Consider the following 24,577-nt stretch of genomic DNA (forward strand, 5'->3'; position numbering starts at 1 on the left):
GTGAGTAAGTATTGCGCATGACTGTACTATATGTCAGCAAGATCGGTTTCCTATCTGCCCATCTAGCAACCTCCTTTTTAGTGGGGCATCTTCTTGTGTCTTCTCCTCTTAGGACACACACTGTTGGAGGGTGCTACTCAACAGTCTATACCGTAGCCACTGGGATTCTGGCATTCTATATTCTTTCCTCATGACACCACAGGGTATCAGACAATTTGCATCCCACACATTCGCCAGCGTGGATAAGCCGATATCGTCTCATCCTCGGAAACCCTGTAGGGCTATCACGGGGCGCAGACAAGCTCCCTCCCACCATGGCGTGCAAGCTTCCTCCCACAATGGCATCTTGGGGGCTGGTCTATCTTTCCATCCCATTTCTCTGGTCAGTCTCTTCCAGACATCCACTACCGTCATATCAATCAATCAATCATTGAATTTATAAAGCGCTCTACATACCCGTGAGGGTTTCAAGGCGCTGGGGGGAGCTGCTGTTACTGATCGAAGAGCCAGGACTTAAGGAGTCTTCTGAAGGTGAGTAGGTCTTGGTTCTGTCGCAGGTTGGTAGGGAGGGTGTTCCAGGTTTTGGCAGCTAGGTATGAGAAGGATGTGCCGCCGGAGGTCTTTCGTTGGATGCGGGGAACGACGGCGAGGGCGAGGTTTGCGGAGCAGAGGTGACGGGTGGGGGTGTAGAAGCGGAGTCTGTTGTTCAGGTAGGCTGGTCCGGTGTCGTGGAGTGCTTTGTGAGCGTGGGTAAGAAGCTTGAAAGTGATCCTCTTGTCCATGGGGAGCCAGTGAAGGTTTCTCAGGTGGTGGGAGATGTGGCTGCGGCGGGGTACGTAGAGGCAGAGGTGTTTTGGATGCGTTGGAGGCGTCGTAGGTCTTTTGCTGGGATGCCTGTGTAGAGTGCGTTGCCGTAATCTAGCCTGCTGCCGACGAGGGCCTGTGTCACCGTTCTTGTTTCTGTCGGGATCCACTTGTAGATCCTACGGAGCATGCGGAGTGTGTTGTAGCAGGAGGAGGAAACTGCGTTGACCTGTTTAGACATGGTGAGGGAGGAGTCGAGGACGAAGCCCAGGCTGCGTGCGTGGTCGGTTGGTGTCGGTGGGGTTCCTAGTGAGGTAGGCCACCAGGAGTCGTTCCAGGCGGAGGGGGTGGGTCCGAGGATGAGGACCTCCGTCTTGTCCGAATTTAGTTTCAGACGGCTGCTTCTCATCCATTCGGCGATGGATATCATTCCCTCGTGGAGGTTAGTTTTGGCGGTGCGCGGGTCCTTGGTGAGGGAGAGGGTGAGCTGGGTGTGGTCGACGTAGGAGAGAATGCTGAGGTTGTGTTGTCGGGCCACTTGTGCGAGGGGGGCCATGTAGATTTTGAACAGCGTCGGGCTGAGGGATGAGCCTTGGGGGACGCCGCAGATGATGTCTGTGGCTTCGGAGCGGAAGGGGGGGGGGGGGGGGGGGGGAGGCGGACTCTCTGGGTTCTGTCGGAGAGGAATGAGATGATCCAGTCGAGGGCCTTTCCTTGAATTCCAGTTTCGTGGAGGCGTGTTTTCAGGGTGCAGTGGCAGACTGTGTCGAAGGCGGCAGATAGGTCCAGGAGGATGAGGGCTGATGTTTCGCCGTTGTCCATTTGGCGCCTGATGTCGTCTGTGGCAGTGAGAAAGGCGGTCTCAGTGCTGTGGTTTCGTCTGAAGCCGGACTGGAAGGGGTCCAGGATGTCGTTGTCTTCGAGGTGGCTGGTTAGTTGTGTGTTGACGATTTTTTCAATGACCTTCGCTGGGAAAGGGAGATCGGTCGGAAATTCTTGAGGTCGTTGGGGTCTGCTTTGGGCTTCTTGAGGAGGGCGCGGATTTTGGCGTGCTTCCAACTTTCCGGGAATGTCGCTGTTTCAAAGGAGATGTTGATGATCTTCCGTAGTTGGGGGGGCGATGGTAGAGTCTGCTTTGTTATATACGTGGGGGGGGGGGGGGGACAAGGGTCTGACGGAGATCCTGAGTGGATAGAGTTCATGATCTTGCGTGTGTGTCGTTGACGTCGGTCCAGGAGTTCAGGCGGTTTGCACATGTGGAGCTTTCGGGGGTGGGGTCTGGCGTGGGTGTGGCATTGAAGCTGTCGTGGATGTTGGTGATCTTCCGGTGGAAAAAGGAGGACAGCGCGTCGCAGAGTTCTTGGGATGTTGTTGATGTTGGCACTGGGGTTGGAGAGTTCTTTTACGATGCTGAAGAGCTCTTTGCTGTTGTGTGCGTTGTTGTCCAGGCGGTCTTTGAAGTGGGATCGTTTGGCTTGTCTGATGAGTTGGTGATGACTGCAGGTGGCGTCCTTGTGGGCTGTGAGGCTGTCAGGTGTGCGTACGAGGAGCCATTCCTTTTTTTAGTTTCCGGCAGTCACGCTTGGAGTTTTGGAGCTCATTGGTGAACCAGGTGGCTTTTCTTCTGGCTTCTTTAATGGCGCAAGGTTGTTGGAGCAATCGTTGATCCACAGTGAGAGGTTGTGGGCGGCGGTGTCTGGGTCGGTGGGGTCTGAGGGTGGGTTCTGGGCGAGGGTGTTGGTAAGCTGGTCTTCGGTAACTCTGCTCCAGCATCGGCGGGGTGGTTGTTTGGTGCGGTGGTGCTCGGTAGGTTTCTTGTAAGTGAAGTGGATACAGTGGTGGTCAGTCCAGTGGAGTTAGGTGGTATAGTTGAAGGTGACGTGGGCGCTTGAGGAGAAGATGGGATCAAGCGTGTGGCCGGCGATGTGGGTGAGTGTGTTGACGAGTTGTCTGAGGCCGTGGTTGGTGAGGTTGTCGATCAGAGTTGTGGAGTTGGTGTCGTTGTTCTCCAGGTGGAAATTTAGGTTCCCGAGGAGGATGTAGTCCGTTGAGGTGAGTGCTGGTGAGGTCGGCGATGGATTCGCTGAATGATGCTCGTGGTCCGGGAGGTCTGTAGATGAGTGTTCCTCTGAGAGTGGTGTTGGGGTTGGTGTGGATACGGAGGAAGTGTAGGTGTTCCGCGGTCTTGAGGGTGTCATCCGTGTGGTTGTAGACTTTGAGGGTGGATTTGTGGGCGATGGCTATTCCCCCATCGATTACGTTGGTGCGATCCCTTTCGGATGATCTTGTAGCCTTCTGGGATGGCTATTGCGATGTCGGGTGCCGAGGAGTCGTTCCACCAGGTTTCGGTCAGGAAGGCTACGTCTGGGGCGGAGGAGCCGAGCAAGTCCCAGAGCTCGATGGCGTGCTTGCGTGCGGAGCGGGTGTTGAGGAGTATGCAGTGGAGGTGGTTTGTTCCGGTGAATTTGCAGGCGCGGCAGGAGAAGGGTCTGTTGGTGTTCCTCCGTGAGGACTGGAAGCATGCTGTGTGGCTAGGCATGCCCTAATCTACCGCCAAACAGTCCGTGCATAAAGCTCAACCTGTCCTGTCGATGCGCTGCGTCTTCGCAGTATGCCTAGGCCCAGTCATGAACTACACTCACTTGAGCTGCCCTGTGGTATTTACGAACACTTAGCAAGGCAATGCCGCCCTCATACCTGATTGTTTTAAGCCCCTCATTGCTATTCGGGGCTGCCCACAGCAACGTCCTGACCAGCGTATCCACCCTGGTAAACAGGACGCCTGGTATTGAACAGTGCTGCCTTCCCAAGCAGAGAGCGTCAGCACCCGCCAGTGTTTAACATCCACCTCCAGCTGCTTTAACATGGAACTTAGGTTTGCTTCATTTTGCAAAACTAGAGTTTTAGTGATCCAGATTCTGAGATATTTAAATTGGGTGGTCTCTATTCTCAGCGGTAAAGCTGGTGTTTTCTCCAGTCTCCAATCTCCCACCAGGCAGAGAAGGGTCTAATCAACTTAATAGCAAAGCCGGAGTAACTCCCAAAGATGCAAAAAATCTCTTTCAGTCGAGCCAGCATAAGGGTAATGTTGGATAGGTACAAAGAATATTGTCTGCATACAACAAAATACATTAATTCCACCCACTGTTTCTCAGTCAACCCCAAGATCTGTTCATCTACACATACCCACTCTGACAGATCTTTTATGGCAAGAGCAAACAACATCAGCGAGTGAGGGCACCCCTGACAGGTACCCCACCGTATGTTAAATGGCCGCGAAATGTAACCATTCACTTTTACTCTGGCTGTTTATCTATCGTAGAGCAGTTTGACCAATCTGAGGAAGTTTGGTCCAAAGTGAATGTATTTTTTGAGGAATGCACAATGGAGGATCTTCTTGGCTCGACATCAGGAAGGAGCTGCTATGATGTGTACATAACACAGTGTCCCTAGGGTATGCTTAATGCACAGACCAGGAAGTGCACTTGCTCTTGTTCTGGTTATCGCTAGCCATGTACAGAAGCGCAACCCAATAAGGGTGTACAAGAAGTGGGGAGAGTGATAAACTAACCAAACCTTCCCTCAAATCCTGGACAATGACCTAACACTTTTATAAATAAGTTAGAACAGAAAATTATAACAAGTGTATGTTGATGCTACAGTCATGAGCCACTTGACACCACTGAGGAGCAGACACCACTGTCCCTAGACACATCAGACCCTGCTTTGCCTGATCACACCCTCCTGACCCAATTTGGCACCGCTCAGAGCAGGTGAAGAATCCAAGTAGAGATGTCCCCAAAACAGGGGATAACCAGGGCAACAGACAGTAGTCTTTATCTGCATAAATATTCCCCACTCATAATGGGTGGAACTTGACAGGGAAATGCTGGTCAAAATCATTAATTCAGATTCCTGTATCTCCAAGCCATAAATGGGACCTCGAAAAATCTTAAGAATGCTACCAGACCTGCATGTCTAGTGACTTGAATAATCTACTCAACCCAACTGTAATGCGCTTGACCCATAAACGTGTCTCAAACAGTGTGATGTTGGGCACATATTTTATTTCACAGATTCTCCCTTTTCTTTCTTATCACATACAAGAGCACCTTTAAATGTGGGAGTGCATCGTATCTGCTGTACAAACAACTCGTATGATTAGATAGACTAAACCTTTGCGCCATGTCTAATAAAAATCTAGTCTACATATAGGGTACACAGAAACCCTGCCTTGCCTATTAGTTTATAATAGCATTGTCATCAGGACAGGGGCAGGAATGTTACTCTGTTCTTATTTAAACTTTTAATAAATATATTCTAAACATGATGCGGTAGCAGACTGTCATTCACAGACTGACATTTTCCATTGAATGGCCATAAACTTTCCCACCGACATGCAGTTTTACTAATAAAACTATATAGCGTACAAACGACTGTGTGGCAATCAGGGTTCAGAAAATAAGTGTCATATGCACATCACCAAATGGAGCATGGATTCTCGCAAACATTTCCCCGGGGGCCACAAAGTACTGTCTGTGGCATGTCCGAGGGCTGCACCTGCTGGCACCTATGCTAGCAGGGTCGGGGTGATGAAAGGTGAGAGTAGGGGATGCAAAGCAGATGCGGACCACAAACCAAGCCTTTGCGTGACTTCTGTCTGCCACCAGCGCTGTAGTATCATGCACCAAAAATTAGTTTCAAAGCATTAACTTCTCATGTGAACCATGAGAGGAAAAGAAATACCCATCTGGTGGCTGAATTGCAAAACGTGAAACCAGAAAACCTGGTATCTGTCCTCGCTTCCCACTTGACCTGGTTGTGTGATCCTAGACAATTGTTTTTTCTTCATTATCATGTGAGAGGCCCTTGAAATACACAAGTTCAGAATGTGTGCTGAACAAAACCACCTATGGTGTTTTATTTAATAAATTATAATGTTGTTCCATTTATATAACAACCAAAGCTACGCACAAGGTGCACCTAACAAATGACTTGCGTCTTGATTCACTAAAGTGAATGTTTCCAAGATTATGTTTGAAAACTATCACTGCTAATAAACATCTCTCAGTGCAATGATATAACCCGATCTACTAAGGTAAAACGCTCATGCATGTTAACATCCACTTCTTTAAAGTTTGCAGACAGTTTATCATGTTTTAACATGTTTAGTGCAAGATGTTTTTAAAACTGAAGGTGTTCCTAAAGATACGTTGGCTAGGGCACCATCTTTGTTTCTTTACTGTTACTTTAGTTAACATGTAAACAAATAATGCATGTTTTACAGCTTTCTGAATGCTCCTGCTCTGTCAAGAGAACAGCATCCCAGTGCTACTGTTCATCAGGGGGCCGCAATTAAAAAGGTCAGGAGGGCTGCATGCGGCCCCCGGGCCGTACTTTGAGTATCCCCGAAACAGAACATCCTCACTTTTTTTTTTTAAGCTCTTTATTTGAGCAGTGCTCGGGGTACAGCAAAAATACACTAATGCAGCAGACAGTTGCATAGAGAACATAACAATGTAGGTAGTTACAATCCACACATCAGAATAGGATCCATGACAATGCAGTGCTTTTACAGCTGGTGTACCCCGATTTGTTCGACCCTATTAAAATCTTATTTTCCATCCCACTTCAGAATTACAAATAAAATGCTTTCTTAACTCATGAGATATGTTGAAATGTGTACAGTTCATTTACAAACTATTCAAAAGTTGCGTGCCCAGCACCATTCTCAGACAGTTCACTTTACAAAATCCTTTAACTTTGCACTCAGAGAAAGAAACAAACGCCAATCACCAGGATAAAATAAACCGCAATTTATAAGACATAAGCTGACATTTGACCTCCATCTTTATAGCACACAAATAGGACCAGAGAAAAACTAAATTTAAAAACATATTTATTGCTCATTTGTCTTCAGAATGAGCAGAGCACCTGTTTTTGCCAGCTCAAGCTCTCTCACCAGACTGGGCCAGTAGGCTCTAAAAATAGCTTGCCCTTGATAAAATCGTTCTCGCCATACCGAGGGGTGTGGGGGGGCATGGGATATGATTGCACAAGGCATGTAAACACTTAATTTATATAGAAAATCAAGTAATTTCCAAACCACCCCCCTGTACCTGTGGTGCACATGGGCACTACACCACACAAACTTTCATAACTGACCACTTCAAACTTATTACAGATTCATATGTTATGTGAGTCTTCTGTAACACCACCAGCAGCTAACTCTTTCCTTGCTGCATTCTCCCAGTCATATAAACATTTGCTACTTCCTGGCCAGTCTTCAAACCCTAAAATTGTTTAAAAAAATCTCATTGTCCTGGTCACAGTCCCTCTTTGGACTCAAATAAGTGATCCGTCCACACATAGCACTATTGATTGCTTTTTATTGGTTTCTCAGACCATTATGGAGCAACTCTGCCCCTCTTAATCCGTCACTGTCCTTGGTGACTTTAACTGGTAATTGAAGAACCAAACTTCCCGTTTTTGTAGTTCCCCCTCTAACCATTCTCCTCAACACCTCTCCCACCCACTCACATGGTAATCCTACTGATCTACTCAATTATAACATCCCAATAAGAACTTATCTTGAATTTCTCCACCTCTGATCATGCCACCATTCCTCGTATCCTCCAGCCACCCTATTTCCTGAACCAGCTATAATCACTCCCGTCTCAAGAAACAAAATGACCCCCTTCAAATGCTCTTCAAACATAATTCTGGAAATCAGTCTTAGATCAACCTTCTCAACATGTTATCCTGCTACCAACTTTGAAGAGATTCAACGCTCTTCTCTGGAGACCTTCGCCCCTCTACTCTCAATGCCAAAAACCAGGATCTCCACTGATATTCACTCTCTAAAAATGATGTCAAAACAGCTGGGGCTACAACAACAATCATGCTGATGAATAAAATATGGGTAGCAGGGGTGGGGTGGTATAAAAACGTAATGGAAGCCTTCAACACACCCCTCAAAGAGACCAAATCCATATAACACCAAGAACAAACGCATTTTACACATCACTCCTAATAGCTACACAGGACTATACAGTCACTTCATTCTTCACCCCTCGCACAGCTATTACATCCTTCAACCTCTCCTGCCCAACAGTTTTGCTAAGTACTATAACTCTACAATTCTCAAGACCATCACACAAGTAAACCATAACACTCATGAACACTTCTCCTTGCAAAAGACACCCTGCACCCCTTGCCTCCTTCTCCAACATACTATACACTGAACTCCGCCTATCTTTCTAGCCACAAATCCATCCTGCGCCTCTTACACACGCCACTCTCAGACTATCAAGCCTCTAGCATTCTACTGCTTTCCTCTCATCAGTTTATTCAACATCTTTTTCAATCAATGGCCTTAAGTCATCTGTAGTTGCTGTACCGCTGCTGAAACAAGCATTGGCACAGCCAAGAGATCTGGTTTTCATGCGCATACACATGAAACTACATTTTTTGCATGTATGCTTGCAAACATTGGCAAAGCCAAGAGTTATGGTTATAATGTGCTCCTATTTATCATGGATTTAAAATAATTTTAAATATGTAAAATAGAGACTAATGCTTCCTTTACCAGGTATGAGTTTTTGTATTAATATTCTAGTGCTGGCAGTTCTACATTTAAAATGGAAATGGGAATTTACACGTAGCAGAATGAAAAGGAATTAAGGTCAATCAATTTGTCTTTTGCATAGTTAACTTACATACTGTGCTGCGGTGGAACTCAAGAAAAGATGGCCTGGGAAAAAACTGGTAGCATGACAGAGGGCCCAGGCACTCTGTGTTTAAAAAAATAAATAAATAAATAAGCACTGGGTGTCTGGACACATTGTTGGCGTCCTTGGCCTAGCTCCAACAAATAGGGCTGTAGCCCTACCAAGGTACACTCTTTTGCCCTGCATTCTGCTTACCCACATCCACTCAGTGTTAAAGCATGCCTACCTGCTTTATTTACTATGCCCACATTACTGGAGTGAGCTGATGTGGCTGCATGCCATGCATGGCAACTTCAGCAAAGTCTTTGGGATAAAAAGCTACTACTGGAGGTCTCACAGGATGAAAGCATTTCGCTGCTATGAAGAAATGACTAAGACAATCTGTCAGCTTAATTTGCCATCTAGTTCCAGGAAGTAAGACAAATTTGGGTCAATGAAAAGGAGATACGAGGCCGCCTCTGCCATTGGTCGAGAAGCCTGTATGGGACGTGTGTCAAGAGTCACCTACAAGCAGGGATACCAGTTGTGCCTTTGTCACTGCTAAAACATACCAAAAAAGTATGTGAGTATAACTAAGAACTGGAAAAGTGGTGCCCTGGATGCACTGGTGAAACGGATGCATGATAACCTATGATCTATGGGTTGACTGAGCTGAAGGCTGCTGCTGCTGGGCAGCCACTTCGGGAAAAGAGAAACAATTGGTGCCTCCGAACTAGTCAACTGCACACCAATCACCGAGAGGCCGCTCACCCACACGGACCTTACGGCATAGCGTACTGATGTTTTGCCACCAAATAGGGAGAATGGCTGGAAAAGTCCGTGAGAACTACTAACTATACACAAAATTATGCCCCAATCTAGCATGACCTGTATTGTGGATATTCACAAAATATGTTTGACCTCCTCCTGTCTGAAAATGGTCAGCAATTTCCTCCTGATAAGGGCTAGAATAAATACATTTCGAAAGGGCAACATAATATTGCCCAAAATTTGCAAGAGTGTAGTGGAAGAGGTTGCTACATCGGGAATAATTTCGGCATGGAAGTGGAACACAGCAAAAACGGTTTGAGAATGCGTTTGTGTTGGATCTGTGTTTTTTTCCTCCACATGTGAGGATATACACACGCACATTTTAGCATACAAAAGGGAAATTCCAAACCGTTTTGGGATTACTCAGGAAAGCGGCAAACGGTCCACGTTTCCATGTATTTCCTAGGAAGATTTTTGGAAGTTCAAACAGTCGAAAATCTACACTCTGCAGGTACAGTTTCCCAATAGTTCATAAGAATGTAGTCCAAGATTTGTAAACTGTCACAACTACTCTGCGACCTGAACTTTGAGTAGCACAGATATAGCGGTTAATCTTGACGAGTAGTGCAGCTCCCCACAATGCAAAGCTTCTTATAACACTGCAGAGGGTCAGCTTAAAATTCCTTGGGCAGCATCACAAAGTGAGCACTGGGAGCGGTATGTTAGGGCACAGTAAGACACAACTTGAACAAAGCAGGGGGGCAACAAAACAAACAGTATGCAACACACACAGACACAGTAAAACATCACATTACAATAACGGAGCATGAACCACCTTAGTACAAAAACACTAGGACACAACACAGAGCCACTCAACAAATATGCACAAACATTCTGGTCAGACACTGCCACCTCCAGACACCCGTTTTCCTATTAGAGTGATTAAATGTGATTGCATCAAGTACTGCCTTGCCTTCTGCCAAAGACATAAAATAGTACCAGTCAAAAATGTTTTGTAATCCGACTCCTGGGTATTGGAATCTTGTAAAAACACGAGTAGGAGTGATTGCACCCCTCTCCCCCAGGCCAGCCCGTCTCCTTCATCTTTTCTAAAAGGGCATGGATCTGCATGGATCTACACAACATTCCTAACAGTTGTAAAAGTTTTGTAAGACTCACTTTTCTACAGGAAATTCTTCATGAAGATGAGTATCAATCACAAGGATGTTTATAGGAGTGTTTGAATCCCCGAGTGGTCTCGTAGGTGCTCAATTCGCTAATCAGTGTGACTACAGACAATTCTTATATTTTAGTCACCAGTAAACAACAGCTGCCACACATTTCTAACTAGTATCTTACATTTGTTTTAGGAGGCACGCTACTCGGGCATAATAAATAAACAAATGTGCCTTCAAACAACTAGACCTACTTCATGTACTTCCATGTAGGTGCCTATCTGGGGGATGAGATTAAGAAAAAGAAAGTGTGTCTATAGAGCAAAATAATTACCTACTATATGATCTTGTAGTATTAGAAATGGATATTAAGGGGGTCTACATACATTATTATAAACATCTCAAAAATAAGCATTTATAAACCAAACTTATTATGACAATGCAGAATGGCCTTCTCAAAAATAAAGTCAATAATTAAAAAAATAATCAAAACGAGCAATGCTGTACTAATCCAAGAATGTGTTCCACTTAATGCTATGCCTCTCTACTCTACCTTGTACTACTCTGCGCCTATGCACTCTTCTCCACTCTACGCCACTGCACTCTACACTACTCCAGTCTAGGCCACGCCAGTCTACTCTGTACAACTCCACTCTACAACACTTCACTCTATGCCAATACACTCTACTCTGTAGCACTCAACTCTATGCCCAAGCACTCTATGCCAATCCACTGTAACCTACTCTTCACCATTGCACTCTATTCCACTGAGCCCTATACTATACTCTCTGCCACTCTACGCTAGGCCAGTACACCCTACCCTGTACTACCCCACTTTCCGCTATTTCACTCTCTGCCACTCCACTATATACCACTGCACTCTACTCTTAACCACTGCACTCTACACAACTGCACTTTGTCACTGCATTACTGTCCTCTACACCACTGCTCTCTCTGCCCTCTACACCACCACACCCTAACACTACTCTGCATTCGCTGCCATTGAACTCTACGCCACTCCACTCTGCACTATTACACTTTATGCTACTCCACTCTATGGCACTATACTCTACAACACTCTAGTGTGTGTCACTCAACGCAACTCCACATTATTCCACTCTAATAGATGACAATCTTTACTGCTCCACTCTAGAACATTCTACTCCACCTTCGCTATTTCACACTACGACACTCTATACCACTAAGTTTTGACCATGCAGAACAGCAGCAACGCTGGTCTACAACATGGCTAAAACACATTATCAAAGCCAATAGCTCTTGCATTAGAGAGATCAATTGGTTTTGCCAATGTAATATTTGGAGTATACAGTATTGTTCTTTGGGATTACTGCACATACCTGAGCTTATGACTTTTAACCAACTCCTCGCTCACCATTACTGGATTAAGTGTTGCTCTCTCATCCTAGTAAGGACCCACAAATCTTAAACAAACATAGGTAGAGATCTTAAGTTCTTATACTCATAAATCTGTTTAGATCGCAATATTAAGACACGAAAAACTACTCAAATTTAACACGGGTTAACTTGTTATCTCTTTATAAAACGGAACTAAAAGTAAACAAAAATGTTCAGATTGAACTCCAAGTCAAGCTCATTCAGAACGCACCGCCTAGACCTTAAAGTAAAAACGAACAACCTACGTACACATTATATATGAAATTACTGCGATGATCTATAAAACAGATAAAGTAGTTCCTAAGGAAAAAAAACAAGATTTTACTATCTCAAAAAAAATACCTGAACTAAGAAGAGAAAAACAAAAATGAAAAGCTTCAGAGATCTCAACTGGACAGTTTCGTCGCGATTTACAAACACATGACTACGAGTAAGCGAATTTAAAGAAAAAAATAAAATAAGAACTGGTAGGGCTACTCACACCCTACATGGGACAGCGCGAGGGCGCTAATGTCACACCCAAGTACATGTGAATGTCATGCACACGCGTGCTGGCCACCTGGCAGCACCGCACACATTGCCCACATAGAATTAAGCTGTTTTGTCCTATGTTAAGAAAAGTTGTGAAGTCCAAAGCGCACGTGTGAGTTTTTAAGCGCTAAGACACTGAAACCTGAAAACAAAAGAATAACCTAACACAAACGGGCGTCGACGGAGCAAACTGGACACTGTTGGCAAAAGTGTAAACAGTACCCTCGACACGGCCTCTAATACCGGCAGCATTACATTTACCTTTACTATTTGTGTAGTAAGAGGACCCGCTGCTTACCTGCCCCCTAGCTCCGCAGCCGGACCCGCTCCCCGCCTCCGAGCATGCCCCGTTAATCGTGCAATCGGGCTTCATGTGAGCATGCTTTGTAGGGCTGCGCCTCCAGCTGCACTGAGCATGAGCCTCGGGGTAGTCTTTCGCCACTTCGCATGCGTACTTAGCCTCGCGTGCGGACCTCAAACGGCGCATGCGTGTTGTAGCGAAACGTCCTCCGCGCACGCGTTGTAACATGCGTGCTCGCGCTGAACACGCGCTGGTGAGTAGTGTCTGGGGAGGAGGGACGGGGTCTCGCACGAGCTCCACCCACGGCGCGTTAGAGAGTAGTAGCTCATCTATGAGCATGCAGTGCGGGTTTTGCTTGTCTGTTCTCGGAACATGTCCTGCAAATCCGTTTGTTCCGTCCTTCGAAACGCTTTGCTGCCCCCAGAGCGTTTGCTAAAACAAATCTTTGGCACACTTTTAGAAATGAGTGTCTTGCTGAGGGACACGTTGACAGAAGGGAATATTTTCGTGCTTTGTGGACTTTAGCCCCGTGTGTACGCCATTATTTTGCTAGAGACCGCATGCATAGCTGCTAACTTCTCAGATTGCATATGTGATAAAACCAAGCGCTTGCTTAAGTCCATAGGAAGGGAAAAATATCAGAAATTACGCCCTTTTAGCCAATAATAGGGTCTGAAAATACTTTCAAACTGCTGCAAACCCCCTGACTTGTAGTCGCAAAACTAAGGCACCTTTCTAAAACGATTGCTTAAGGAAGGGGAATCCGAGAGGTACCATTTCATATTTCATACTAGCAAAAGACTTGTCTCTTAAAACTGCACGGAGATGGAAATTCCCACACATGATCGGTCATTATTATTTCGTCTTGTAAAGCACTCGGCTACGCCAAAGGATTTCCCGGCGCCGGACCAAGGTAGGATAAACTAGCCCCCATATCTAAAACAGCCAGGTCTTCATGTTCTTGTGATAGGCCGTGAGGGAGGTACAGCTTCGCAGAGATTTCGGAAGGGTATCCACAGCTCCGGTGCAAGGTACGCAAAGGACTGGCCTCCCATGCGCGCCAGATGGACTCTAGGCACTTTACAGAGAGACTGGTGGATGATCGAAGCTTACGTGCAGGCTGGTAAGGCACCAGCAGATCTCACCTATATTGTGGGCCTGTCTTGTATCTAGCTTCATGCGTATAGCACAAGGCTTTGAACAATACCTGCTTATCCGGTCAGCCAGTGTAGCTCAAGGAGAAGATTTGAAACAATACAAGCTTCGGGAAGCAATAGATTAGCTTGGCCGCGGCATTCTGAACTATTTGTAGACGCCAGGTAGCTGCCTTTTCTGCTCCCAGTTATAGGATGTTCCAATAATCAGTTCTAGACGGAATCAAATGTTGGACCACTGTTTTCTGGACCATGTCAGTGATCTTTTTGACCCACCTTAGTACTGCAAAGTATGTAGAGGTCACCTTAGCCACCTGTGGTTTCGTAGATGGCCTCTCGCCCAACCAGAAGCTGTGAGGTTCTTGACCTTGGAGGACAATTCCAGAAGGCCTCCAGCCAGTGCTGGGGACCCCAAAACCAAGTTTTGTTCCTAACACCATCACCTCGGCCGTCTCACCTTTGAGCTTCAGTGCATTAATTCCCATCCAAGTGAAAATCTTGCTCAAGCACAGATTTAAGGATCCAGTGTCGTGTCCCACTGTAATTAAGATATACTATTAAGAATCATTAAATGTGACCTGAAAAGTCCAAGTGTGAATTTTTTTAAGAGACATTCTCTCCTTTTTCTGTTTTCATGCTGCTTTTCTAAAAAGGTTTAGATTTTTGGCATTTATGAAGACAGGAGCATTCCTTGCAAAACAAAAAACGAACTGCTGGATTATATTAGGCTGCTATCAGCAGAGAAAGGGGGGCTGTGGAGGCATGCTTAGCTTGACAAGATCATGGAACCTTACTATTGCAATAGCTTTACCATGTTTTAGAGAGTAAACAGTGCCTTCAACAGTGTCAATAAAAGATAACAAGTAGATTATGTTGTAATTAGCAAAGTCAGTGCTGGACTCACTTCACTGTATGTCTAGAAGTGCATCCCAAAGGAGTGTCTACCACAAGCTGAGTGAGGCAGCTGAGATGCTTGTGCGTGTTCTTCAGTATAGCTGGTCACTCAAATGTAAAACACAACTATCGAATGAAGCTACCAAACACATGCATGCAGTAGTTCTCAAGTATCTCTAATAGGTGTAGTGTCTTGCGAGTTTTATGACTGAACCCTTTTGGCTCCGAACGGACTCTGTAGAAGTGTGACGTTCTAGTTAGTGCAGAATGCCGTGAAAGCTTGGTTTAGAATGATGAGTTTGCAGTTGCATGCAGAAGAATGAAGACGTAATATTCAGCTCCATGTGGTGCAGTCATTGGTAGGCACCCAGGCTGGGGAGGACGCTACAATGGGCATGCCATATCTGAATGCATACGGAATTTTACTGTATTATAAAATACACAGAAACAATTTTTTTAAGAACAGCCATGCTTGCAGTTAATAGGAATTATACCTGCTGCATAGATATTGCCAAATGCAGCACAGGAGGGTAACTCTATGCAGCTGTGCGAAAAGTGTCCCGGACCCTGCGCCACTGCATGGGAACATTTTGTTCTGTGCACTTGGCATGGTGTGGATCAGCATGGTACTGTGACATAGGCATCCTGATTCCTGGCAGGAAATCCTCCTTTGCAGAAAGGACGCTAGTGTGATACACAAGGAAAGTAATATCAACTGTGGCAGGGGAGCCAGTGTGCGTGTGAAGCAGCTGCAAGGGAAGCAAGAGGACTGTGGAGAAGCACAATTCATGGGTTGTACAAGTTGGTGCAGCTAAGGAACATCAACACAGTGCATGGCCTGCCCAGAATCCCTGAGCCTGCTGCTAGCAGTTAGCAACCTGCTTCATGGGCAGTAAAACACCATTTTAACTGCCAATAAAGACCATGCCTCAAGCACAACTTAAAACACTTCCCACGTTGGCATTTCAAATAAATATGTACTGAAGACTAAAATCACAGTGGATGCAAATCTATCTCCCTAATTAAAAACATTTTTAAAATGCAGATTGGTGTTACTTTGTCCGGGACTGATATGAGGGAGGGAGAGAGAATGCCCAAAGAACACTACAATGAAGAAAACTGTTAAGGTCCCAAAATATATTGAACATTCCACATCATGTACAATTCCAATGGGCTGTTACGGGGTCAACCCCGAGGTTTTGGTGGATACAGAGGTGCAGCTCCATTCTGCAGTGCTAGATGTAGAGGAACAGCAAAGCATGTAAACTCATCACCCACGCTGTGGCCTCAGCTCAAAGAAGATTGTGGTGGCGGAGTCAGATCCCTCACAGACTCACATTGCTTTGGCAAAGAGTGAATTCACCCACATTGATTCTAATAATGAACACAACTCTCTTCCATTGCCACGGGCTCAGTCAGACTGCATGAGTGGGACAGACACCGCCACTCAGGAAACAGCCATGGAGCCCCGCCCACTGCTGAAAGACAAACAGCAGGCAAGTTCCTTGATGAGGCACCACATGCAGTCTCAATGACCACGCAGAGCAGCTAATGAACTGGCAAGCTTTCCTTCAGCCAGTCTCAAGCCATAGTAAAGTGTCCGTAGCCCAACAGCCAATTATGAACAAGCAATGAGATGCTCCCATACAACCCCGTGACATGACATCATCCAACCAATCCACGGAGAGCAGATTCGTTTTAAAGTCCTGTTCCACAGTGGAAACAATTTATCTTTAGTCAAACTGAATATCGTGGTCACCGTAATAACTTACACACAGACAGCTGCTAAGTAAATGCATTGTTTGGGGGCAGGGAGCATTGTAAGCAGCTGAACAGCATGCCTGGGTGGCTCTTGTTGTTCATTCCTGCAGTGTCTTATAATCCCACATTCTCAGAGGACCTTTAATGCATGACTAAAGCATTTTAGTGATGTGATACAGACACTAGCACTAAGAAGCATCCTGATTCCTTGTGTATCACCACTTTACAAAATCCTCTGCCCCTTTGTCTTCCTCTGTTTACCCTTGTGCTTGTGGGTGTCTTGAGAGGTTTTCAGCTGGGTTGTGCGCATCCAGGCGGTACACAACTTCGAAGGTGTATGGTTGGAGCTGCACTCCCCACCATTCTATATGTAGAGGTTCACTGCTGGCTGAGCAGGCAAACAATGGAACAAGTGGTTTGTGGTCGATCACAACCCTGAACTGTGGCCCGCACAGGTACAAGTGAAAATGACGGCAAGCCCACTGAATTGCGAGCGCCTCATACTCAATTTCTGCATATCTGCTCTATGTGCTTGCCAAGGCCTTGCTCAAATATGTGATGGGGACCCATGACCACTTGCTTTTGCATGAGCACAGCACCCAGCCAGATGGGGCTTGCATCTACCACCAGTTCTGTCCAGCATCTTGGACTGAAGTATGCCACTGTGGCATCTGCTATCAGTGCCTCCTTCACGTTTCGGAATGCTAGGTCAGCACAGGGGCCCCAGTCCTATCTGGCATCTTGTTTCGTCAGGGTCCTCAGCAGCTCTGACAGGGTTGCCAGGCTTGGAATGAAACACCCCAAGGAAGCTCCTCACCTCGGAATCGTTCTGTGGGATAGCCGCGCTCTGGATGGCTTTGACTTTCTGTACGTCTGCCTATAGGCCTTCACTTGAGAATAGGTATTCAAAGAATTCTATGGTGTTGGTGTAGAATGAGCACTCTTGTTTTTGCAGAGTTAGTCCTTAGTCTGCTAGTCGCTTGAGGGTCACCCTGAGCAGTATGTGGTGGTCCTCAAGCATGTCGGAGAAATTTTGATGTTGTCGCCAATGTTAATTACTCTGATCAGCCCATAGAGGATTTCAAGGATGACATTCTGAAACACCTCTGCCGCCGACGATTTCCCAAAGTTCAAACACTTATATCTGCTGAGTCCCACATGTGTTGAGAATGTAGTTATGTAGCGACTGGACGGATCAAGCTCCAGTTGGTGGTAGCCCGCGTTGAGGTCTAACTTTTAGAACCACTTGGCACCATTGAGGTCCACTACATTGTCGTCTACAGTTGAGGTTATGTGCCGCTCTCATCATATGGATTCATTCAGGAGCTGAATGCCAACACACAGTCTGATGGCTCCAGGTTGTTTGGGCTTGGGGGCAATCGCAAGGGGCGAGACCCACAGCATGGGTCCTGTGACTTTCTAAGTCACCCCTTGCTGCTCGAGTTGATTGGGCTCTTTCTCTACAAGTGGCCGCAGGTGGAATGGCACTTGTCAGTGTCTGATTGCCATGGGTCACTGCCTTGTCAATATGCAGCTTTACTTTTAAGTCTTTCAAACACCTTAGCCCCTTGAATAGTTGGGGGAACACTTATAGAATGTCCGCGGCATGTGATTCATGCACCTGCCGTGCAAAGAAAACTAACTCCATGTCCTCAGCAGTATGGCACCGAAGGAGAGTGCTCTTGTTGTCTTTGGTTATATGAAATTGGGCCCGTGTTGATTTTCGGTCATCTTTTACCACAACCTCTATGACTCCTCTCAGCGGCAGGGTCCCTGTGCCCCTGTACGTGTAGATTTGTGCTTTAGTCAGCGCTGGTTTAATTCTTGGCTTCAAGATGGGTAGAAGTTAAACCTGTTAGTGAATCTACCATGAAAAATGTAATTGCATGTCTTGAAAAGGTATTCATAAGAGAAGGTGAAAGATAATGGGGTGCAGTTCACATCTTCAGACATGGTTTCCTCTTTGGAAAAGTCTGCTATCAAGCACATTAGGACACCTTTATATCATGCACAAAGTAATGGTAAGGTGGAGCGATTCAATAAGGTGTTAGTAGAGCATATTCAATTAACTTATAGATATAATTTAGATGTACATGAGGCAATTAAGGATTAAGGGCCTGATTTAGATCTTGGCGGTAACGGTCCCGCTGTCGATTTTCCGTCATGTTTCCCATCCGCCTCCTTGGCGGTCTACCCATTAAATTTAGATGTTGGCGGTCCCATAGATGAAAGACCCCCGATGAACTGCCGTCACAACCATGAATCTTCACCCGCCTCAACAGAGCCATAGGCAAAAGCGTCTGGCGGTGAGATTCCAGCCATTTTTACTGCTGAGCCAATCATGATGTGGCTTCCCACCGACAAAACTGTGGCAGCCAAACCTTCATATGTGAATTGATGGATTGGGAGGAATAAAAGCACAAAACTTACTTACAAGTTTTCTTATTTCCTGACGCATTTAGCATGATCATATAAGTCTTACTATTGCTGCTGCTCCTGGACCAAGATGAAAATCAACCCCATCATCGCTGGAACAGATGGTAAGTCACTGTATTGCCTGTCATCTTCAGCGTTGTTGGTGTACATTAGCACTGGACACATGCATGTTTAAAAAATATTTGCAAAAGAAAAGGGGGGAGTATCCTATAACCCTTGCCTGCTTAGGATACCAACTTAACAATACGCACACAAAATATTAGCAGGAAAGGGACAAATTCAAATAATTATGCAGAACCAATAGTGACTCTTGGTTCAAAAAGGGTAAAACTATTTCCCTTATTTATTTCATTTAATCATACGCAGCAGCAACAGAGTCACAGGACAAATGCCTATCTATAAACTAATGACACTAAGGTGAACCTATATACAGTTATATATACACATATACATAAATATAAAGCTTATGAAACAGACAATACATACAATATCTAAAACCAAGTGCCCTACTCCAACATTTTATAAGATAGTCACAACAAAACAGTGAACGTAGTGATCACAAATCACATGGTGCCCAAGGGTCTTGCACCCAGCTGTATGCTACCTCAAATTTTTTTTTGAGAAAGGTAGTAAGTAGTGCTATGCAACTTATTGGAAATCAATTAACTTTTTCAGACTCCTTGGACCCATTCAAAATATGTCGACGCGTTTCGGCCTAACAACTCAAGGCCTCATCAGGACTGTCGGAGAACGCTGGCATCACTCTTTCCATCTGTGAAGCAAGTATCCAAACTACGATACTCAGTTCCCGAGTGCTATTTACTTGTGCCACTCGTTTTAAATACCAGCAACTGAATGTTATTTACGGAATGTTTTCCTGTATTATGCCGGTCAGCACTAGTGAGCGATCTCTGTATCACGCTGCTCAAACTCTCTCGTGGGTCACGGAAACCGTGAGAGTTTGAGCAGCGTGATACAGAGATCGCTCACTAGTGCTGACCGGCATAATACAGGAAAACATTCCGTAAATAACATTCAGTTGCTGGTATTTAAAACGAGTGGCACAAGTAAATAGCACTCGGGAACTGAGTATCGTAGTTTGGATACTTGCTTCACAGATGGAAAGAGTGATGCCAGCGTTCTCCGACAGTCCTGATGAGGCCTTGAGTTGTTAGGCCGAAACGCGTCGACATATTTTGAATGGGTCCAAGGAGTCTGAAAAAGTTAATTGATTTCCAATAAGTTGCATAGCACTACTTACTACCTTTCTCAATTTTTTTTTTGAGGTAGCATACAGCTGGGTGCAAGACCCTTGGGCACCATGTGATTTGTGATCACTACGTTCACTGTTTTGTTGTGACTATCTTATAAAATGTTGGAGTAGGGCACTTGGTTTTAGATATTGTATGTATTGTCTGTTTCATAAGCTTTATATTTATGTATATGTGTATATATAACTGTATATAGGTTCACCTTAGTGTCATTAGTTTATAGATAGGCATTTGTCCTGTGACTCTGTTGCTGCTGCGTATGATTAAATGAAATAAATAAGGGAAATAGTTTTACCCTTTTCTAACCAAGAGTCACTATTGGTTCTGCATAATTATTTGAATTTGTCCCTTTCCTGCTAATATTTTATGTGCGTAAAAAATATTTGCAAGCAGTAGAACAATGATGTGCAATGCATGTGTGTAATGTTGTAGTTTGATACAAAAAACACACCTCAATATATCATTAACACCCACCAATCTGGCACTAACTGCCCTCCTGGCAATGGACACCTACACAAAAAGTCACATAAATCCAAATAGAAGTGTGTCCATACAGGTGTGTGTACTAATTTACCCAAAACTACCATAACCTTTACATGAACCACATAAACCCAATATAAAGTAGCAGTTCCACTACACAACGCTATAAGTGAGTATACACAGGATGTACAACCGATGTTAGCTTAAAACCCAAACATGTCAGAGATGAATGATGTAGATGTGTTTTAATTGTAATTTTCCCTGTGTGATGCATATGTGTATATTAGTAACACATCATGTTAACATAAACACACATGCATTCTCCATGTCAAATAAGAGAAACGTACAATTTTGGTGTAAGTGCCAAGCAACATGATGATTTATTTTACCAAAAATAACGTGTCCATCACAAATGTACAACACAAATGTATGCATTATAAAAATGATCTAAAAATAAAATCTGTGCTTGTCACTGTCAGAAATGAGGGTAAATGCATGGCAACACATTAGCAAAAATAACATTATCAACAAACAATGGCAAAGGTATTTGAAAGAAAATAGCATTTGTATAGAAAACTGAGATAATCCTTTCAAATTATATATTTAATCAAATACATTTTCAAAACAGCTGCATAATTAAAAAAAATCCCAATCCTGGGTTGCATGCCCAGAGCTTGCCTCCTATTTGCACTGCCAAATACAACCTCCTCAGGAAGGGGTATCTATTGGGCAGAGAGCAGGCACCTAATGATATTTCTTGGGATGATCTTTAGGTTTTGGGAGTGGTGGCTTGGTTTTGGGAGTGGTGGGCTTGGTTTTGGGAGGAGTGGGTTTGGATTTGAGAGGGCTGGGTTTGGATTTGGGAGAGTTGCGTCTGGACTTGGAGAGGGGGTCTAGATTTGGGAGGGGTGGGTTAGGGTGCGGGAGGGGTAGGTTTATGTTTGGGAGGAATGGTCTGGAATGTGGAAGGGGTCAGGGCCAGGGCAAGAAAAAGGTTTTCCATGGGAAAATGGGTAGGGTGGTTGGCAGCAAGTTGGGTTTGTGAGGTAGAGGAAATGGCAGTGGGTGAAGTGTGTGTGTCTGTTGATGGTATAGTTGCCTGTGGGTCTGGTGTTTGTGGTGTATGTTTTGGTTTGTATTTCTTTCTAGGTGTCTGTTATTCAGGTGCGTGTGTGCGTTTGTGTACTGCGGGTGTAATGGCTAATGTATGTGTGTGGATGGGTGTTCTGCTGTGGAGGTGCTATGTGTGGTTGTGGTGCCTGCGGATGTGCTGGTGCATGTGTTGGTGGTGGTGCATGTTTGTGTGGTGGTGGGTGTGATGTCTGCAGGTGTGGTAGTGGTGCATGTTTGTGTGGTGGTGGGTGTGGTGTCTGCAGGTGTGGTGGTGGGTGTGATTTCTGCAGGTGTGGTGAATGTGGCTATGCATGTGGGTGTGGTGTCTGTGGGTATGCTTGTGGTGGTGCTGGGTGTGGTATCTGTATGTTTGTGTGTGTGTCTGTTTTTATGCTGTGACTGTGTTAATGTGTGGATGTGCTGCTTGTGTGTGAGTGGGTGCGTGTAAAGGAGCAAGTGTGCTTTGGAGTGGGAATAGGGATTTAGGATGGGGAAGGGGTGGAAGTTGGGGCACAAGGTTGGAATGGCTGGGAGGCTGCTGTCAGTGATGAGGCCAGACCTTGGAATGATCTCTGTAGGCCAGACATGGCACTGTGAATGCCATCTAAGTAAACTACCATTTGTGTCATCTGGGCACTAAGCCCCAGATGGCATTCTGTAGTGCAGTCTGGCCTACAGAGATATTCCACAAGTGGTCAGTAGCCTCCTCACTGAGCGCAGCCTAGTAGACAGGGGCGGGGAGAGGATGCCCACAGTGAAGCTGATGCCACTCCTTTTAGGGGGGCGGGTACGGCCAACTGACGGGGAGCAAGAGGGAGGGTGGAGATGGGAACGTTTGAGGCAGACAATGATGCAGGTGGTAACGCCGCAGTGGAGTCCACCACCACTAGGGACTGGTCTTCTGTGAAGGCTGCTGAAGATGATGAGGTACACTGGTGGCCTCTGTGCCAGTCCCCTCTTCCTGCATGCCACTGGATCCTTAGTTTCAGTGGTATCTGCACCAGAACCACAGTGGCAAGCTTCTTCCCCGCCAATGTGGCCAATGTCACCTTCGCTTTGCTCAGATGATGCTGAAAACACAGATACACCAGTATGAGGGTGTCTGTGTAAATAGAACTGAACATTAACTTTACGCACAAAACATTTACCAACCATACATATTTAACCAGCTTCAAGGCTTTCAAACCTGGCTTCTTTATCATTAGTATCTTATGCATGTAGGGAAGAATTCCACAAACCAATTGCTCACAGTCCAGAAATTCCCCATGCTAGCTCCTATATCATGTATGCTCTTATCCACGTTTATTTCTCTGCATAAAATGTTTCACACCTATGATTGCTAGGGCTTTGTTGTTTAAAATACTGAACTTATGTCTCCAAGTCTCCCAGTAACCAGAAATATATCTGTATAGTGTGGTTTCAAGGTCAAGTAATCTGTATCATGTACCTTCACCAAAAGTTACATAAGTATCAATGTGTGTCCACAAATACTGCAATGTTGTACCAAAATGTCTATGAACTGAAAGCCTGTTTCCTTTGTCTGACCATTTTACAGTGATAACACTTTAAGTAACTAAAGTATATTTCAATTGTACCACATATCATGTGGAATCTGTACTGAACTAGCTTAGAAATGTATTACGCACTATGCACAGACCTATGCTGTTGAAGATATTTACTAAAATATTTTTGAAGTGAATTGACAAATGGCTTCGACAGCATGAATAAATACAAAGGCCTTGATACATTTCTAACCCACTTCAGTACAGAGCAAAAACATATTCACATTTCCAAAAGAGTCATGTTTTGGGCCTGATATTGACTTTTCAAGGTGGTATACTCCAACATCTATGGGATGTAACCTTCCATCTGCAAATGTCTCTTTAAGTATCACATTTCACACCATCGTTGATTGTCTCATCTGGAAATATCTAAGGACACTAAAATGTTGTTTGGAGTATTTGTAACTCTGTCACCAATGTGGATACATTCCTGTCTGTTTCACTCAATACAGTTTGGTTTAATAATTTATGTTGGTTGATGCAGACTGGCTTGCATGCACATTCGTGAAGCACTAAGGCTTCGTGCCAATCTGCTTCTGTTGACATAAACTGACTTGAATCTTGTTGTCAAAACACATTTCCAACATGTTTCATATGAGGAATGATGGCATTGTACACATTTCCAGTCCTCTTGGACCAGATGCTGTCTATAATTTTGTCATTCTACCAAATGCCAATGTAAAGTCGAAGCATCAACTGTATTATAAGTGCTTAGTATGCCATGTCACCAGTAATAGGGCCTACATTGTCAACTCACATTTGTGATGGAGCCTCACACCTGACCCCATCCTCATATGGGGCATGTTTGGTACAACAGCCCCTCATTATGTAGAAAAAATGCAGGTACCTCTTTTTCCCATCCAGCTATGTGTCTGCTCAAAACAGTACTTGGCTTGTGATGAGAAATCTAGTGGCAACCTTTAGCACAAATCAATAGACCAAACACAGCATCAGACACCGTCTGAAAAACCTACACCTCCAGAAATCCTACTGTCATGTTGATGCCATACAACATTGCTGTAAATAAAACAAGTTAAGCAAGAAGAATAGCTACAAAGAATATCTCATCCCCTTGATGCTGCGGTTAGGCCCTCAACTGCCCATAAAGCTCCGGGTAGGCCACCACAAGGATGTTGGCCATTAGGAAGCGTCAGGGTGCGGCGCACATGCTTGCCTTGTTGGGAGGACTGGCAGAGCTG

At 45.0% G+C, this 24,577-nt stretch overlaps 1 protein-coding gene and 1 long non-coding RNA gene across 2 annotated transcripts in view; one reads left to right on the top strand and one right to left on the bottom strand.

Annotated features, from left to right (window-relative positions):
- Positions 1–12,935, bottom strand: part of LOC138295203 (uncharacterized) — a 32,527-nt gene extending 19,592 nt beyond the window's left edge. The window contains exon 1 of the mRNA XM_069233387.1: positions 12,705–12,935. Coding sequence (XP_069089488.1) covers positions 12,705–12,935 — 231 coding nt within the window. The remainder of the gene's footprint in view (positions 1–12,704) is intronic.
- LOC138296797 (uncharacterized) overlaps positions 1–24,577 on the top strand; it is a 183,286-nt gene that overhangs the window by 76,226 nt on the left and 82,483 nt on the right. The window lies entirely within an intron of this gene.

This window comes from Pleurodeles waltl, chromosome 5 (genome assembly GCF_031143425.1).
Source record: "Pleurodeles waltl isolate 20211129_DDA chromosome 5, aPleWal1.hap1.20221129, whole genome shotgun sequence".
In the NCBI taxonomy this organism is placed as follows: Eukaryota; Metazoa; Chordata; class Amphibia; order Caudata; family Salamandridae; genus Pleurodeles; species Pleurodeles waltl.